Consider the following 19,472-nt stretch of genomic DNA (forward strand, 5'->3'; position numbering starts at 1 on the left):
TACAATATCATACCGTGAGTATCACAGCGCGAATAAATTTTCTCTTTGAAAACTTGACCTCTGATACTCAGGGTAACAATATCATGAAACAGAATTAGAAAATGGGATTAGCACCTAAATGAACCTTAGTTGGAGAAAAGTTTCTGGGGCGGGCGGATATATTTTAATCTTTTTTCTGAGCCTTTTTTCTCAGATAATTGTTTCAACACTTACCGTCTTCTATCTAATCTAATGAATTAGTTCGTTCCTTTCATTCCACTTGGTCAACCATTCAGACATCTCTAACCATGCTACACAAATCATGTAGATACTTCATTATTGATAATTGACGTTTTGTTTTACCGCTAAGATTTTATTGTCTTAAGATGGTATTGGGCGAGAATTGATTTATTCTGTTCTACGGGCCCGACCGACCCGCCCCAAGCTTAAAAAAGTGTAAATTCACCCCAGAACTTATATGAATTCAAAATGTCACAATGGCGGAAAAAAGTTTGCTGCTTTAAAACGTCACAAATTATACTTAGATCTTTATTTCTGACATTAGATTTTAAGATTTTTTTTATTATACCGACGGACCACCATAATTTTTTTCCGTAGAACAATGAATTAAATTTGTCAGCCTCGGTCCCGTACCCTATTAATTAATCTTAAACATTGGAGCATTTTTCTACATTTAGTTTACTTTTTGGCACCAGTTACTACTATGTACCACCCAGCCAACTCTGTCTTGTGTTTTCGAATTGGAATGTCAGATTCCATCTGCTTTTGGATTTTGAAATATAATTTCTTTCATCGTAATGTAAAAACACGCTTTTTTATACAGTAGAGCCTCTTTAACTCGAACCTCTATAACTCAAATTTATTTAACTTAAGGGAAGAAATTTTCGCGGAATTTAATAATTTCACGAATATTCTCAGAATTAAAAAAAATCACCCCTAAATTTTAGGGCAAAAAAAAGCCATATTTTATACAAAAAAATCTCTCAACCAATCACAAAATTAAATTCCGCGAAACTTGCGAATTTTGAGCTGTGAACCACGAAAGTAAATTCCGCGAAAATTTCTTCCCGTTAAAATTTCTTTCCTTAAGGTAACTCGAACAAGGTTTTCTCGTCCCTTCAGTTGCCTTTATAATAAACCTATTTCTATAACTCGAAATTTCCTTAACTTGGTTGAACTAAATTTGTTATTTCTCCGTGTGGCGTGTTTGAGTCATGGAGACTTCCACTTGTATAAATATTCACCCTAAAAAAATCCTTCTCAAATCATACGCAAACTATACCTTTGGCTTCCGACGGTCATCCTTTTACTTAGCGAAGTTTCTCATAGATCAGAGGAATCATAGAATCATAGGCCAATGAATCAGGCGAAATACTTTTACTTATATTCAACACACCTGCGTCGAGCTATAACTTTGGGGGGGACTTCGCGAGAGTCAAGTTGAGTTTGTACTTACAGATTGTTGAAGAGAGGCAGTGCGTAACACACCTGATACTTCTCACCTCAGTCCATCAATAACATGAATCTTGGATACAACGGGGATGAGGTTGCGTAGATTATGCATATAAGTGGTAGAGTCCTGCTTCTACAGTAGACATAAGTACCACGGTCTATCTAAATCGTGTCCGTCTTGTCTGGGTGCAGGCCAACCTCGTTCGTTCCCTACGTATTATCAGCTTTTTGATGCTTACTGATAGCGCTAGATAACCCTGGTGTTGTCTGGTTTAGCGCGTAAGATTACGTAATTCAAAACCAATGATAATATTCTCTGGTGTCAATGAGCCACATAATTAAAGCATGGGATACACGGGGACGAGGTTGGGTATGCAGGGAAGCATAACATTGAGCCAAGCACGCTTTTTACTAGCGCTGTGCTTTTCCCACCTACCTCGTAAGCCGAGGGTGAATTGTTGTTGTTGACGGTGTGAGGCGGGAAAGAAAAGTTACTTAGAGCGAAAATTGAAGCATTTTGCCCTGGGTACGAGGTTACGGTACGGCTATATGGTTTTCCAGGGGGTTGTTACAGATGACAACAATGAAATTCCAGGGGGTTTAATGCTTTTATCTTTCGTCAATAGTTGATATTATGCTTGTTCGTACCTCTTCCTAGCGAATTGATTTTTCCAGGGGGTTCAAAAAAATCTTATAAAGAGAGTAATGGTTGTGCTAATTTCCAGGGGGTAGTTTAATTCAAAACATCGTCAATATGTTGAATGCTAACAAAAACTATGTTTCGCGAGAAAAAAAATTTCCGGTGGGGTTACGGAGTTTGAAACATTTTTCCAGGGGGTAAATAAGATTTTCGGTACCGGTTAGGTCACTTTCAAAAAGTTCGTCAATACTCATGTACGGATATTAAATGGAATAGCCCAATTTTGCCTGGAAACGCAAAAAATCGCCAATTACTCGTTACTTACAAGATAATATCGTGGAAACTTTTTTATTTTGGGATCTAAATATAATAATTCGCGAGTTTCCACCAAAAAAAGTTAGTTCTAAGATAATCGATGTGTGTCACGAAAATTGATTTCTAGCCACTTTTTTCGATCTCAGCAGCGGGACTATAAAAACTTAAACTGGAAACACGTAGGACTGCCTTAAAAGGGACTGTCTTTTAAACGTTTGTTGAATAAAAGTTTCCTCCAACATCATCTGAAACAAGAAGGTGAGACTATTGCAGATTTTTCAGTTTCACTCCCATCGTAAAATGTTCCTCGCAAAATTTCAAAAATTTGAAGTAACAGTAGTCTGGTAACCAGCCGCCATTTTAAAACATTACGCATTCGAGAAGGTCCAGTCAAAAGGATATGAGGCCGAGGAGGCGAAGGGGCCGGCGTCGGGGACCTTCCTCTCTATCTTCTTTTTTCGTTTGCTATGTACACAAAGAAAAAGTGAACTCCTGAATAAATTGAACAATCTCATTGGTTCTTTCTCTTAAGAATGATACCGGTTCTACCTGTACATAAAAAAATTCGAAAAGCCGAGCACACTAGATTGAAAAGCTTCGAAAATGGAAGACAGGCAAGACTCATTTTTTGGTTGATACAGTTTTGATTCAATAACAATATTGCTAATAGGCCTTCAATTAGAATAAAGGCTTTTCATATTCAAATTAAACTAAATAGTACTCATTCTAAACTCTTTATGTTCATGTGTTGAAGTTGGATTTAGTTCATTACTGTATTTTCATTTGATAAGTTTTTAAAACATGGACCCTTACGGTAACAGTCCCCACCAACAAAACTGGGACTCTGATGATGGATTGAAGAAATCTAAAAAAAAGAAAAAGAAGTATGAAAATGATGGAGATGATTACAAGTAAAGCAACAGCAATTCTTAAGCTTATATATTACATATTCTTTCCACCTTTAATTTTTAGAGTATTTTCATTTTTTTTAGCTAGTGTAGTGTGCCTTTTGTTCCAGGACCCTCCTGGCGGTCCGGAAATTTCCGGAGTTTTCTGGAGCAGCTAAAAAAACACTCTCTGGAAAGTTCTGGAACTTCCGGTGCTTTCAAGGAAGTGACTTTTAACATGCTCTGAAAAACTGTCTTCAAATGTTTCGGAGTACGAAAAAAACGGCACTTTTTGCTCCAGACGTTTCTGAAGCGCCGGGAAGGGCTGTCACGAATAGACCTTTTTTCAAAGAGGACATCTTGTTGAATAATTATGTAGTCCAGCCATAAAAACAATGGTAGAGCCATGCATAGTTACTGTATTAGCGACTCCAGAAGTCACGCAACTATCGTTGACGTCAAACCAAATGTTTCATTTTTCCGTGAACTTTGAACCCTTCTAACTTTTCTTCTATGTATGCTAAAGCGTTCCGGTTTTTACTAAAAGAAAGCCCGTGATCTTAGCTTTCCAGCGGTATATAACACTGTGGACACGGGCTAGACGGCAAATTGGTAAAATGCCGAACGTTTTGCAACATTTTGAAAATTGTTTGCCGACGGGAGAAAAGAAATTTGCAACTTTCGAAGAATAAATGTGTCTGGAAATGGAGGAAAAAGTAATTGGAGGCTGAAACTTTGTATGTTTATCAGAAAAAGGGTGAGGAATTCAAAAATCACATTCGCTAATTCTAGTTCTTTCATTTTCATGTAGTTTTTTTAACTTTTTTGCTTCTTTAGCATGGGAATGTCCCAAAAAAAAGTTTTTATTTCTGCCGAAATGGATTTTTCTTTTCATTGGGGGGTTTCTACTTTCAGAAAACTTATTCTCTACTCATAAGTTTTTGTTCCTCCATTTCCAGAGGCCCCTTGAAAATGGGTCCTCCCACCTTTTTTCCTTTTTTGACTCATTTCAACCTTTTTCCAAGCTATTTTCTTCAAAAACAAAATAAAAACAATGCAATGTCTTCTTTTTTCAAAAAAAGATATATCTTTCGTTATTTTGATAAATATACTAAATATTTTACAAATATTTTTATATAATAATATTTTAGCACCATCAAAGAATTCTTCCTTCAAATTTGAGGTCTCTAGCTACCCTAGAAAAAGAGATATGCAAAATTTAAGAAGCATGACTGGAAAATTTCTTTTTTTTCTTTTTTGACACATTTTTCGAATTTTTCCAAGCTATTTTCCTAACCTTTTTTTGACATTTTTAGTCAAAATTTTGACACTAAAATTTGAATATCTTTACAACCACTTATCCTCTGGAGGCCTATGACCCCTCATTTTCTTTCTTTTTCAAAGCTCTACAAGATAGGATAGATTTTGAAAAAAAAATTAAAATTTGAAAAATCTTCTGGAGTTGCTAACTGTATCATGCATATTGTAATAATTATGCATGGTGCTATCATTGTTTTTCTGCTGGACTACATTATTATTCAACAGGGTGGCCTCTTTGAAAAAAGGTCTATTTAATGGCGGTACCGTGGTATAGTGGTAGTCGACCTTGGCTTCTGTGCAGGAGGCCAGGGTTCGATTCCCACTCACAGCAGTTCACTTGGCAAGTGAACGTTCCTTCGCCCGGGTCAACCCATGCCATGTGAGGGGAATTGGGTAGTCAGTTCAAGGTGCTGACGGGACGCTCATTAGTAAGCGTCTATAGTTGCAAGAATAGGCCTCTAAAGCCTCATGCAACTCAACCAAATAGAAAAAAAATAGAAAATGGCATCGTTATTGGTTGAAGTGAGGGCAAAAGGCCTATCTATCTTTTCAGTAAGTGGGAGCCATCCCAGACTCAGAGTGCCAGACAGGGGGTATTAAAAATAAAAACAGCAATTATGCTGAAAATGGCAATTTTTTTCAACAATGGAATGTTGAATCAGTAAAAAAGTAAATGAGTGAAAATGACCATTTTTGGCAATTTTTGCTGCGTTAGGCGAGACCAATTTAATTTGTTGTTCTATGGGCAGATCGTTAGCAAAATATGGGTTGGTCGGTAAAATAAGAATAAATTTTTCATTTATCAGGGTTGGTAAAGTACCGAAAATGTTTTCCAAAAAATGTCTGGTTCAAAAATTCACTTTTTTTATCTTCGATGAAGATCATAATAAAATCTTAGTGTATGGAATGCTTGATTTTCTAAATTTTTCAATTTCTTGAATTAATTTTCAGCTTTATTCAAATTTGATTCTTACAAATAACTAGTGTGTAAAATATATTGTAGTGGAAATTCAAATGTCATTATTTTTTTGACTTTAGCAAAAATAGGGTCGGTCGAGCCCGTAGAACCACAAATTAAATTGGTCTCGCCAATTTTATTTTTGAACACCTGGTATACCGTCAACTGCTCTAACTTAGGGCTATCTGACGAAACATGGGATGGCCATTCCACCACCCAGTTACATCAAAATGCCTCGAAAATGTCAATATGAAAATTGCGTAATCAGAGAACGTATGTCTCGCTCATTATAAAAAGGCCGAGACAAACTTTCAATAATTGGATTGTAACATCGAGTTAAGTCTCTTTTGTTAAGTCACCAGGGGGTAAATAAAACAGACCTTGATACATTTATCGTTCGTTTCAACTTGACCATTTGTTTAAAACTCAGCCTCCTAAATATTTGGGGTAGGTAAAATATGTACAAAGAAATTCATACTTTTCCAACCCGGCCAATCTTTAAAAAAGAAGCGAACAATAAAATGTAATTACCCTTTCCAAATAAACCTCTTCGGTGGCGAGCGTAGTCTACTCTGACGTAATTGTAAAATTTATGTAATGGGAGTTTGACATAGTAATGTAATGTTGTTTGGGGAATTATGAAGTTCTCTGGGATTTCGATTGCATTTATTCAGGTTGATTTTTTATGACTTCTAATGGTACTTTTTCTAACGAGTTTGATTACTCTGTTCTCACACTTATGTCTTTTTTCTGCATAAATTCAGGATCTTTTTGCATATATATCATTTTAGAACTTTTCATTTTTTTGAGAATTTGAATAATTGATTCACTGACATCTTCGCCATTAGGACAACAACAATTGTTGTTTTTGACAAAAATTGCTGATAAGAGCAGTAAGGGGTCCTTGACAAAAAACTTGAATTTTTTATCAGAATTGGGCTGATAAGCTTCAGATCCCTTTCCTCTAGCTTTAGACCCCCTTGCTCTTATTGATTAAAAATTTTCAAACATAGTTTAACATTTTCAAAATCACAATTTTCTCCTATCATGTCTGCCATTGGGTTGATCTCGCGTTTGCTACCGTCATTGTTGAGCTTTTCTACTTGCACCCACACTGAGTTTGTTTTTCATACCATCTTTGATTGATATTGTTAAAAATCAATCAAAATGAAAGTTAAAAGGATGCAATTAATTTGCAACACTTTGAAAGGCACCACGCTGACTAATGAAGGAAGAGTTTTTTATCAAAGCTAATTCAAAACTATACGTTTAAAGTTTTGAATACTGCGCCAAGGTGAAAGCAAGTTAAATTGCACGCTTTCAGTGGAGTTTGTAGGCTGCACACATGCCCTTTGATATGTTTTGATGTAGGGGATGCGTACCGTCTACAATATTTCTGTCCCAGCTTACCCTTGTCTTTTATTTTTTATTTTTTGATTATATACATCATAACAATACAACGACTTCTTTTTTTCTTTCTTTGATTGGATGTGACGAATTTATCAAAATAAATTCTGAGGGTATGCGCAGTCTATGTAGTTTGTGGAAGAAATTGGCTGAAAAAGATTTTTGTCCCAATACTTGCTTTTTATTGCTATGTAGATGGACCCCCTCTCCCCCTTATCTAAAAGTTTTTTATCAAGGACCCCTAATTGCCATTTTTATCATAAATAGCCCACTGGCAGATCTGCCAACTTGAGATGTTCATTTTGTGTGAGAAAAAATTTAATCTTGAAATGAACATGAAAATAGTAGCCCAATTTAGCCTGGAATTTTTTTTAATAAAGTAAAAAATTAAGGAAACTTTGTCCTGCAAATGAGAAAATCGACAAAACCAGACAAAACTTTCTTTTCTCAAAAATTGAGACAAACAATACACATACAAAAATTAGTCACAAATTAAAAATGCTTGGCAGGCAAATGCTGCTATCATCATCTTTTGACTGACACTAATTTTTTGTGTTTGTATTTTCCTTGAACAAGACAGGTTTTTTCTTTGAAAATAACGTAGATACAGTATCTAAGAATGCATTTGTGTTGATGTGTATCATAAGGTATATGGATGAAATAAAATACATATGACATCAGTGGATTTGATTTTGGATTGTTTCCAAACAAACTCCAGTTGAACTTTACAGTAACTAAAAATGAATAAATAAAGTAACTGAAAGTAAAGGGTAAGGGTTGTGTCACATCTACTTTAAAAATTAAATTATATTATATTGTTAAGAATATTATATCTTTATTAATTAAGAACGATATGGATGGAAATGACAAGGTAGGTCTCATGGTAAGTCTATCTTTAATCTATTCCATCTTCTCAAAAGAAAGAATTTCTTCTTTTTTAGTGTATTCCAGTCAATGATCCAACAAATATGTTTTTTACTTTTCACCTACATCTGTTCAATTTATATTGTAAGAAACTGGTTTGAAAATTTTTGTTCTGATGACTCTTTTTCAGCAAACCACAGATAAAATAATCCTCAAATAATTGATACGGAAATTTCATTATCTCAAATTGTCTAAATGGTATTATGATCTCCAGGCACTGGCTTGAGTTGGATCAATGCTCTGGTTTCTTGAAGTGAGAAAACAATGGTTATCAAAATCAATTATTAGCAAGATATGATATGGGTTGGAATTTGAAAAACTGAACAAACCTTTCACTTTGGTTGGAATAACATGGAGATTGTTCTGGAAAGAATCAAAAAACATTTCTTATGGAGAAAAATACTATGCTACAAAAATGAGTGTAAAGAGACAATCATTTGGTTGGAATATCATTGAATATGTCCTGCAATAAAACAAGAAAAAAAAAGAAAGATAATTTAAATGAAAAATAGAAAATAGAAGACCTGAAAGAAGCTTGCATAAGAACTGAGATGAATTCTCAAAATTTTCATTTCAGTTCTTATGCTTGCCCTTGAATGCTAAAGCCATGTCTGTAAATTTATAAAAGAAGAAAAGAATAATTTTTTTCAATAAATTCTTGGTGCCTTTAGCTTGTACACATTCTTTCAACTGTTATATTTATTTAAAGAAGGAAAGAAACTGATTTAAACTAGATGTATTCACGCTAAAGGCATTGGTACTAATTATGTTTGTCTTTTGCTAAATCAATTTTATATATCCCTTTCTCACAGACCCAATGGGACCCCCTCCCATTGGGAAATTGGCAAAAATACCGTCCCCAGTGGAAAACTATGCTCAATTTTTGTCCTCAAATTTGTAATCAAATGAACAAATCCTTGCTGCAAAATATTGTACTATTTGTTCCATCCCCCACTGAATTTTATGACTTGAAAACAATGGAATTCAAATCATCAACCATAGAAAACAAGGGAATGTCAATTCCCATTGAGTTCCTATGTGTTCTCTGGCTGAAAGAATCCTACCAGGTCTGTGAGAAAGAGATGTATTTGTTAAAAAAAATCCGTTTGGTTGTGGATGGAAATGTGCAATGTATTTCTCTAATTTCTTCCGCATAGACAGATCAGTGTTTGAAAGATACCTAAAAAGGCACTTAAAAAACTCTTGATCATAACAAGTGGTGATCATAAAGGACACTTTTTCTAGTGTTTTTCTACCAAAAAGGCTGATTTTACCTAAATTTTAGTGATTTCAGGAGGAGCAGTGTCTGATAACCAGACACTAAAAAATGGAAATATTATTACACTTTTTTGTTCTATATGAGTTTTCACTTTGAATTTCTAGGCTGTGTTCTGAAGTTAAAGAACATAAGACGTGGTGTGTGGGGAAATACAATTTTAAATTTTATACAAATTTTATACAGCATAGTTTTTCAGTTGCCTCTGCCATTGAATTCCAAATTACTATATCAACCTATGTTGATTGAGTACATTTTTCTAACTGCAGGCAATCCATTAAAACGTTACATCTGTAAGAACTTGCAAATAATTTCAAGAGGTCAGCATAGTTTCAAAGTTTAAGATTAGCTTTTTAATGACAGTAGTTTTTTAAGGCAATTACCTTAGTATGGAAAGGCCTACAAATGATATATTTGGTTTATTATTATATTCAGGTGTAGAGTATTTTCCAAGCACTTTTTCTTGCCATCGTGTTGGTCTGAAAAATTGAGTTTCAATGTAATAGTATAAAATATCCAAAATTTTTGATTTTTGAAAAAAAAAAACTTTGCTACTTGTTAGACTCATTGCAATACACTGAGTTGATATTTTTCAAATTTTTGTACCAACATTTCTCCATTTTAGAAAGTTGAATTGCTACCAAAACCAGATGGTGAGAGAGTGCTTGAAAAATACCTTAAGGTGCAACAAATTGTTTAGCGTTTAGTGCTAGGCTGCTGTTTCTTTTAGTCTTTTGTATTCAATCAGTAAGGTAGAAAACTTTTTTTGTTTCAGCTTTTAAAAAGCTAAAAACTATGATTTAAAACTAACTCGAGTATCAAAATAAAGAAGTAACACATTGGATCCAAGCAGATGGGTTAAATGTGGTTTGGTTTGGTTTGGTTTTATTGGAAGTGTTGTGGTGGCATTTTGAATAAATTGGAATGTTTATTTCTGAAACTCACATGTCTGAAATGATTGGTGGATTTAACAATGCATTACATGGAATGAAAACAACAAAATAAAACAAAAAAAAAATAAAAAAAATACTATCTGAGCTTTTACTAAATTACACTGTGACACAACCCTTACCCCTGCCCTGATGTTTATCTGTTTTATAAATCTGTTTAAATTTCATTATATCTATTCATTTTAGCAGTCTGATTTATAGGTTGATGGAACTTCTGGTTCAAATGCTAGTAATGGTTTGAAAGAACCTGTCTAATTCACAATTTTAAAACACAAATTTATGAGGCTTGACAAGATTTTTATTCTAAATTTTTTGGACAAAAATGCCTATATGAAATGACATTGACTTCAGCTGACATTTTTTAAGAACTGTTTGCTATGAGAACTAAAGTTCAAGCTGTACAAATGCATATTAAACTTTTGTCCAAAAAAATACATAATGTAAATGTCTGTTAGGCACACAAAGCTGCAACAATACTTCATTAACATTAACATTCTGAAATACTCATGTGCTAACAAACTTCTTTTCGTCACTTTCAATCCAGGGGGGGGGTCGGTACTAAAATTTCAACACCAAGAAGACAAAATTTGTCCTGAGATGACCCTGGATGACCAAAAACGGGTGGTCTCTATGTCAAAATATCCCAAAAAATTTGCATATTATGTAATACTAAAATACCACTTCTCTAGGTGGTAGCATGCAAAATATTCTCAAAAACCAGTTTAGTAATTAGTTTATGTAATTATATAAAAATATAAGTCTCATTTTTATTTTGTTTAGTACTTTCAAAACTTCCCTTCCTTGAGGTCAGATCTGGTCTTCACCATATATCTGAGATTTTAGTACCCACTTCCCCTGTTCAATCAATTCTTTGAGAAAACCAGTATTTGTAGAAGATATTTTGAGGCAAACCAAATTATCATATAATCTTCATCATTGTCAGCCACATAAAATCGATTCCACAAATATTGGTATACTTATTGTAGACAAGTAATGAATTTTTTGCTAAGAAAGTTATATAAATTTTTGCTTTACCTTTTTTGAAGGCAAAGGAAGGATTCAAGATATGGTGGTGATGGTCAAGCAAGGGGAAGAAATGATCTTAGTGGTTTTTTTGGTGGTACAGGTGGTATCGGTGGCGCAGTTGGTGGTTTGGGCGTACCTGGTGGTAATGCTGTCGGACAAAGGAGCATTTCTGATCAACTTCAATCTCTTATTTTACCAAATAGTATGTTTTTGTGTTCTGTGATGTTTTTCTCAACTTCTATTACAGATATTTTCATCATAATTTTCTTTGTTTTATTTTGAAATTAGTTTACATCATTTGAAATGTTTACTGTAAATGCCTTTTTTGGATTGTTCATCTAGGACTCTCATTCTGATAATATATGTATGACTGCTTGATGCAGTCATTTCTTTTGATTTGCTAGTATCCTTATAGGTTTTGAAATGTTTTCAATTGACAGTGTTTGAATTACATAAAAATAAATGTTTCTGAATTTTTTTAGTCTCCGCAAACTTACAGCAACATCTTCCAGTTCAATCCAACTTTGGTAACTTGCTACCAGGAAACACAAATACTCCTTTGACTCTTTCAACCAGCCATGGTCAAATATTGATGAATCAACTTCCAGCACGGCAATCTGTGCAGCTCAACAGTCCAGTTTACATTGCAAGTCCTATCAATAAGCTGAATTCTACACCTCCAATGTCCCCAGCTTTTGGTGCCATGCAAGGATCTACTGGTGGTACTGCATCAAAACGTTTCCGTAATGGGCACAGTGAGAGCTCACAAGATGTGAAACGTGAACACTTTGATTCTAAAAGAGACAATTATAAACAAGATGAACCAAGGGATGGTTATGGTAATAAGGATTCCATATATACACGGGATCAATCTGATAGCCGTGGTTACTATGAAAATAAAGATGATAGAGGATTTTTTGAAAGTACAGAAGACCAGTATGATCCTACCAGGCCTCAAATGGGAGGTTATAATCGTTCCCTGGCTCAATTATCTAAAAATTTGCTTCCATCACAGCAAAAAAGCTCTATACGATTTGAGCAAGATCAGTTCTCAAGAGACAAAGGTGGTAACAATCAAACAGATCATTTTAAGTCTGAAAATCGAGGGTATGATGATAACAGACAACAGCAAGGAAGTGACAGTCGTGATCGATTCAATCAAAATCGCAAAGATGACCGTGGTCTTCAACCAAGCAAGGGGGATAGCTATGACAATAATTTTCCGCAGCGAAACCCTCACCAGGACAGAAATCAACAGCAGAATATGAGGGGTCAACAACCACCACCAAATAATTTCAATCAGTCTGGTGGTCAACCCAGGCCTGGTTTTAATCCTCAAATGAGTGGAAGTCGTCCTCCTATGATATCTGGTAATCAGCCACAAAATCAATTCAACCAATTCAATCAAGGCCCTCCTGGCTCTTTCCAACCAAACCAAGATCAAGGTCCAAAACCTAACTTTCAAAAGAATACTAACTCATTCAACCAGCAACCACCTTTAGACTTTTCTAAACCTCCACCAGGATTTGGGAACGGTCCGCCACAAGATATTAGTAAACCTCCTCCAGGTTTTCCAAGCGACTTTTCTAAACTTCCACCAGGTGTGCCTCGTCCAGACTTCTCAAAACCACCCCCAGGCTTCAGAGGCCCTGCACCTGATTTTTCAAAACCACCTCCTGGGTTCAACCAACAGCCTCCCTTCAATCATGGCATACCTGGATTTCAAGGTCCCAATAGATTCCAAGGCCCTGGAGAAACCATGCCACCTAGCAGCCAGCACCAATCTTCCAGCCAAAACGTCCCAAGCAAAAGTGGTTATAGAAGAGGCGAAAGGTGGTACCCTGACCAAGATAACCCTGCAAATAAAGAAGGCGGTTTAGGAAATGAAGATTACTCCAAAATTGCACAAGCATTACAAACAATTCAGTCAACAAACTACGAATTGACAGATGAAGGATCTCAGTATGGTGGTTCACAACATGAGATAGAGCCCAAAGAAAAAAAGAAGAAATCTAAGAAAGAAAAGAAGGAAAAGAAAAAGAAGAAAAAAGAGAAAAAGGAAAAAGAACGTGAAAAGGAGAAGGAGGAAGAAATCAAACGTCGCTTGGAAGAGAAGCTAGCGGAGCTTGCCACCTTGAATGATGGTGCACCACAACAGGGAGAAATAGCTGAAAAACCTCCTGGTTCGTTATCTCTCCAAATGAAACAAACTGCACAGCAGTCTTCCAAGTTCAATCTCAAAATCGAATCCCCCCTTATGCGAGGAAATGTTTTCCAAAAATACAAAGACAAGAAGGATTCACCATTATTTGGTGGTAAGGACCATGGAGATCGAAAATATCGCAAAATCACTGAATCGGGTGCTGTTGAGGAAGATGATGACTCGGACACAGACCTTGAGGAAGAAAGAGAAAAAGTACAACAAAATAAAAACACCATGGATCCCCAAAACAAAGAGGAGCTGATGAAAATGTTAGGCATTCAACAACCGATCAATGCAGGCGGTCAAACAGCCACAAAGGATGATGGGATGTTTAGTGGTTCCGAAGAAGGCGAAGTTGTCAGCGATGAAGAGGAACTTGCAGAACATAAACGCACAAAAGAGGATATAGTACCACAACAGCAAGGGATTTCGTCTCAATTAGTGAGTAATTTCATTTTCCTATATTTTTTGTGTAGCTTTTAGTAGTTCTCTCTTCTGATTAATCTGAACAATTAAAAGGAAGACCCCTAGGATTGAACTATTTCTATTTGGCTCAAACAGTGCTTTAATTTAACCCTATCAACCCCAAGCTTTTTTATTTTTGTAGCCCAAGGGAGAGGGTTGAATCTACCCTCTCGATTATTTTTGATCTAGAAGAACCATAAAAATTGGTATAGATGTTCTCTATCATGACAAAAACTTTCAGGAAGAAAAAAAAATTGGCAACGTCATTCAAAAAGCGAACAAATAAAGATATTTAAATTCTGAAAGATAAAAGGTGTTCTGAAACATAATTGCCAGCTTTTTATTTTCCATTAAAATTTTTTGTTAAAATCTGATAATGTCATAAATAAAATTTGTTTTATATTCTTTAATTCACATTATTAACACCTATCACGTATCAAAATTTGAACATCATTGGATAATTGATTTATCATATTGATTTATGAAGTTATCCACATTTTAAAATTTTGAGTTTTAAGAAATTTTATCTTGGTTTTTGTCATGTTTCACAATAAAGTCATAAAACCTGATTTAAACAATTTGTGACCCTAAAAATTTGCACTTAAGTACTCTTAATAAGATTTTATTAAAAGTTTAGAAATATTCAAATCGTTTTGAAATTTTTTCTTTGAGATATACAAAAGAGAACACCAGCTTGGTAGATTCTACCCCCCCCCCTTGGGCTAATAGGGATTAAGGTGACTTTTTTCCACTCCTGTGTCCAAATACAAGAAATGGTATAGGCTTTTTATCCTTTTATCTTATCCTTTTTTAGGCTTTTATCCTTTCAAATTTTTCAAATTTTGTATTTCCAGTTCATTTTTTGAAAAGTTAAGTGGGTTTTCTTTCGTTGTGTCCAGTTTTCTTGTTTTGAAATTATTTAGAAAACAAATCTTTAGCTTTGAAAGTATGACACTTATAATCTGTCAGCATATCTTTTAATACAGTGAAGTCTATAATTCGAACAAGCATGGGAAATACATGGGGAATACAAACTTTTTCAGTTATGGAGTACCTTAAGTGGATGAATTTTGGCGAGGGTTAAATCAAAATTCACCAAATTAAATCCTTGCCAAAATTTCCAAATTCGGCAATTCGCCAAATTAAATCCCCGCCAAATTTAATAAAAAGAGAATTATGTGAAAGATCACAACTTTTTAGTATATTTTTGAGTAATTTTCACCCATTTCAGTGTGACAAATTTTCCAATTCGCCAAATTAAATCCCCGCCAAAATTTATCCACTTAAGGTATATAGTTTATTAGGTATTGTTAACTGAAGGATTCGAGTTAAACAAGACTCTACTGTAGTTATGAAGTGGTTCAATAAAGCATATTTGTAACAAATTTATTCTTGTAGATCGACCAATCCTTTCCGAATCAAGATGCCCTTCTTCAACAACAGCAACCACCTGCCAAAATAACTCCCAAGAAGAAAAAAAAGAAGAAAGAAGTCCATCCAGATAGTGATGGTGAATTATCATCTGACGGTGAAGTCAGCTCTGATGGAGAGCTTAGTGATGATTCTGTGGACGAATTCGGACGGTTAAAGAAATTTCGGGCAGAAGAACGAATTTCAGATGATGATCGAAAATATAATTATTCGTCTGGATCAGACTCCGATACTGATGAAGAGAAAGAAAGATGGAGTCAAAATACTGCTCCGTAAGTAGTACTGCTGGTTTTTCTTTAGCCTGGCTGAGGTCTATGACCAAGAGTCTGATATGAACATTTTTATAGACTTCTCAGTGTTAAAGTTCTTCCGTCTCAGACGGATTTTCGTCTTAGTGAAGTATATAAAGAGGCTTTTCCGTCTCAAAATTCTGTATAATTCAACAAAATTCCAATATTTTAAGATTATGTCCTAAATTTCTATGTAAAATCCGTTTTCTGTCTCAGACAAAAAACGGTTGACCACTGATTTGTACTTTATGAACTTAATATGTATTTGATGTTAAACTTCAAAAGATCAATTCACTTATCCAAAATATCGTTTTACCTCTGCTTTGTTTTTCAGACCTCAAACTGAAGAACGAAATGAATCCAGGTCACGCTCAGTCACACCGTCTCCTGAACGAGAAATTGCTCCACCGGAGGAGAAACCTGCATCTGTAGAAGCTACAGTGGAGGAGAGTGAAGAAGTAAACAAACTCACTGAGGAGGAAAAGGAGAGAGAGTTTCAAGAACAAGAAAGATTGCGTCGTGAAGTGGAAAACCTTGAACATAGCATACAAACTGGTGTGGTTCTCTCTCAAGAACAACTACAAGCCAAAGGTATATTCATTATCCTTAACTCTCAACTTCCCTTTTAATCTTATTAAGATAAATTTTTGTTCTTTATTGTGTTCAAAATGGTTAGTTTAGATGATTTTACCTCAATGCGAATTGCAATTGAAAAGAAAAGATAAAGCACCAATCAATCAATCAGCTCCTGCGTATAATCCGTTTTTCTACGCTTGCTGATAGCGCCAGATAATACCCTGACATTGGCTGTTTTTCGAATATGAAAGATTATGTAATTCAAAAACAAAACGTCAAACTTTATTTATTAATGGATTTGAAAACACTGCATTGCTGTTAATATTTGTAATGTTAGATTGATTTTATGACGTTTTGTTTTGGAAGTCCCCCCTCTGTCTCAGATAGGGAGTCGCATCAGCCAACACCAGGGTATTCTATGGTGTCTATCAGTAATGTAAATTAGGCCTAGGATACACAGGGCTGAGGTTGAGATCAATTTTTAAAACAAGAGTTGAATTTACCAGGACGAAATGACATCAGAGTTCTTGGTCTACAAAAATGAAAAATGACTTCAGATATTTGACGTCAATCCCTGGTTAACTCAATCATTCTTTGAGGTTTTATTCATGATATGCAACACTGTGGAGATTCTTCCAAGAATTTTCAAAAAGCTCCACCCAATACGTCACTTTTTCTTGTTTAAGTGACGTACTTGGTGGAAAATTTCTCAGAAAAGTTCTCAGAAGACTCTCCAGTGGCAGTGTTGCATATCATGAATAGGTGTATTGTGTATCACGAGTTCTTCATAATATCTTCCTACTTTTCATCTAGGCGGAGAGAGTGATTCAAGCGGTACCGAACTATCTGATGACGAAGGAGGCTCAAATGCAAAGAAAGATGAAGAAGCCAGCGGTGATGCATTGAAGAAGCAATTACTTGAACGTCTCAAGCAAAAACAACTAGAAGAGGAGAAACAACGTGTTGAGAGTAAGGAGAATGTGGTTGTTGATCAAGATGCAGGAAAGACTGTTGAAGGAGAGCAAGCTACTGTTGAGAAGATGGATGAACGGACTGAAGCAGACGACGAAGGTGATGATCAGGAGGAGAAATTTGTTGACATGTTTGCTGACGATGAGGTTGAAAAGGCAGGGAAAAGTGAGGAGAAAATTGAAGTTGATCAAAGTAAAGGCGAGAAGAAAATAGAAGATGATCAGAAACCAGGGGAAGCGAAAGTAGACGAGAAGCCAAAAGAGGGTGCTGAAGGTGAGGAGAAAATGGATGTTGATCAGGCGGAGGAGAAACCAAGTGAAGCATTGACTGATGCAGTTGCAGTGGATGTAGAAAGTGCAGAGAAAGAGCAAGCAAGTGTGGAGAAAGAGCAAGCAAATGAAGAAAAAGGGCAAGAGGTGGAAGAAGCAGAAGAGAAAGTGGATACTCTGCAATCATTGGCTGATTTGAAGAACCGCATGGGAACCATGTCACGTGAGGAACTCGAAAAAGCATTGAAAGATCTCCCAAACAAAGAACACAAAGGGAATGACGAGGACGGCCGAACAACACCCATTCATTTGCGTGATATCATGGTACCTATCCGATCGTTGACAGATTTCGTGGACGATAAAAGAGTGTTGTACAAACAAATTTTTCGTACTGTCAACAAGAAAGAATTCAAACGAATGCTGCCCAAATACCTGAGGGTAAGTTAACGCTCGCTTATTCTTATCAGATAGTTCTTGTCGCCGGGTTGTAGATCTTACTTACAAACAGATTTGCGGAAATGAGGGTACGTCTATTGTTTAAATGACGGCATTTCTATTGTTCTCAAGGTGGAGAAGGTTGCAAAATTCTGGGAAATCTTTGCGTACGTACTATGTGGATGACCCTCTTAAGGAACTTTCCTCGGAAAACGTTGCATGCACTCTTGACCAATTGAAATGATCTTTTTGAGCTCCTCTCTCTCTTCTTTGATCCACAAAGAGAATTATGCACTGTATCATACCAATCTTGACCAATAAATTCTTTCATTATTCGTAATATGCACCATTGTAATGTCTTCTAACATTCCATCACGGACCCAACAGCTGATTGGTTGTAAGTGAAGTAACATCAGGCAATACTTCACTTACAACCAATCAGCTGTTTGGTCCGTGGAAGACATTGCAATGGTGCATATCATGAATCCTTCTCTTTATTTTCAGAAATACGATTGCAAGACTGTACGAAACTGGTGTTTGGACGAGTTAGAAATCATCTCAAAGAAGCGAATCAAATCTTTGATCCTTCGACAGTTGTTAGCATCATCCTCAAGTGAATCTGATGGTGATGATGATGGAAATGAAAATAAAGCCGACCCTGCACTCCTCGCTGCTCTTAAAAACCTTCAGGTAGTTTTATAACTGTGTTTTTAAGCCCTTTAGTGGTTGTTTGCAAATTGCATCTGACTCAAGTTTTGAAAATGATTTTCTGCTGTCCCATCTCAGGCCTTGTAACATAAGGTTACATTTTGTAATGAAGCATCAATAGTTGCCATAAAATAAGATTTTCGAATAGTATATTCCAATAAGTTGATGCCTTGGCTGACTGTAATATTCGTACAATTTCAGGGTGGAAAGACCAAGTCACCTTCAAAAGCTGAAGTGAAGAAAGAAAAATCTGAAGAAACTGTTCCTGAAACGGGAGAAAGTACCAAGAAATCCAAAAAGTCAAAGAAAGAGAAGGGTGGCAAGAAAACCAAAAAGAAGAAGAAGAAGAAAAACAACGTAACCACAGCTGCAGAAGAAGACACTGCAAAGAAACCAGTGACTGATGAACCGAAAAAAGAAGACACTGCAACGCCTGATGATGCGGTTGCCACGGATACTGCAATCAAAGATGGAGCTGGTGATGTGGAGCCAAAGACTGAGAAACCAGACGAAGCTGTTCCATTGAAAGATGAGGTTGGACACTTTTTCATGCTTTCCATCTTAATTCATTTCATGATATGCGCCATTGCTGGCCATTGTAATGTCTTCTGACATCACGGACCCAACAACTGATTGGTTGTAGGTGACATAAAATCAGACAATACGTCACTTGCAATCAATCAGCTGTTTGGTCCATTGAAGCCATTGCAGTGGCACATATCATGAATATCTTTATCATTAACAAAGAACCTGTTTAGTAATATTAAGTTTTGGAACTAGATAAAGAATGTACAGAACAGAGCTTTCAATAAATTGGGAAACGCTAAAACGGTTCGCTCAAGTTTTTCTCCATAACTGAACAAAATATACTATTTTAGTGTCTTTCCTATACTGAAGGTTCGCTCAAGTTTTTCTCCATAACTGAACAAAATATACTATTTTAGTGTCTTTCCTATACTGAAGGTTCG

The 19,472-nt window shown here is 35.7% G+C and overlaps 1 protein-coding gene across 2 annotated transcripts in view; it reads left to right on the forward strand.

Moving 5' to 3' along the window:
- Positions 1–2,941: 2,941 nt before the first annotated feature.
- The window catches only part of LOC136812799 (trichohyalin-like), a 28,445-nt gene continuing 11,914 nt past the window's right edge, over positions 2,942–19,472 (forward strand). Inside the window, exons 1-8 of one of the 2 annotated variants that reach the window (XM_067069334.1) lie at positions 2,942–3,021; positions 11,176–11,357; positions 11,638–13,799; positions 15,222–15,526; positions 15,879–16,135; positions 16,934–17,799; positions 18,301–18,486; positions 18,706–19,038. In XM_067069334.1, the coding sequence (XP_066925435.1) occupies positions 3,011–3,021; positions 11,176–11,357; positions 11,638–13,799; positions 15,222–15,526; positions 15,879–16,135; positions 16,934–17,799; positions 18,301–18,486; positions 18,706–19,038 (4,302 nt within the window). In that variant the 5' untranslated portion in view covers positions 2,942–3,010. Of the gene's footprint in view, positions 3,319–11,175; positions 11,358–11,637; positions 13,800–15,221; positions 15,527–15,878; positions 16,136–16,933; positions 17,800–18,300; positions 18,487–18,705; positions 19,039–19,472 lie in introns of both variants that reach the window. The other variant, XM_067069326.1, reaches the window with a different exon arrangement.

The sequence above is a fragment of the Clytia hemisphaerica genome, unplaced genomic scaffold (assembly GCF_902728285.1).
Source record: "Clytia hemisphaerica strain Z4C2 unplaced genomic scaffold, Clytia hemisphaerica genome assembly, whole genome shotgun sequence".
Lineage (NCBI taxonomy): Eukaryota > Metazoa > Cnidaria > Hydrozoa > Leptothecata > Clytiidae > Clytia > Clytia hemisphaerica.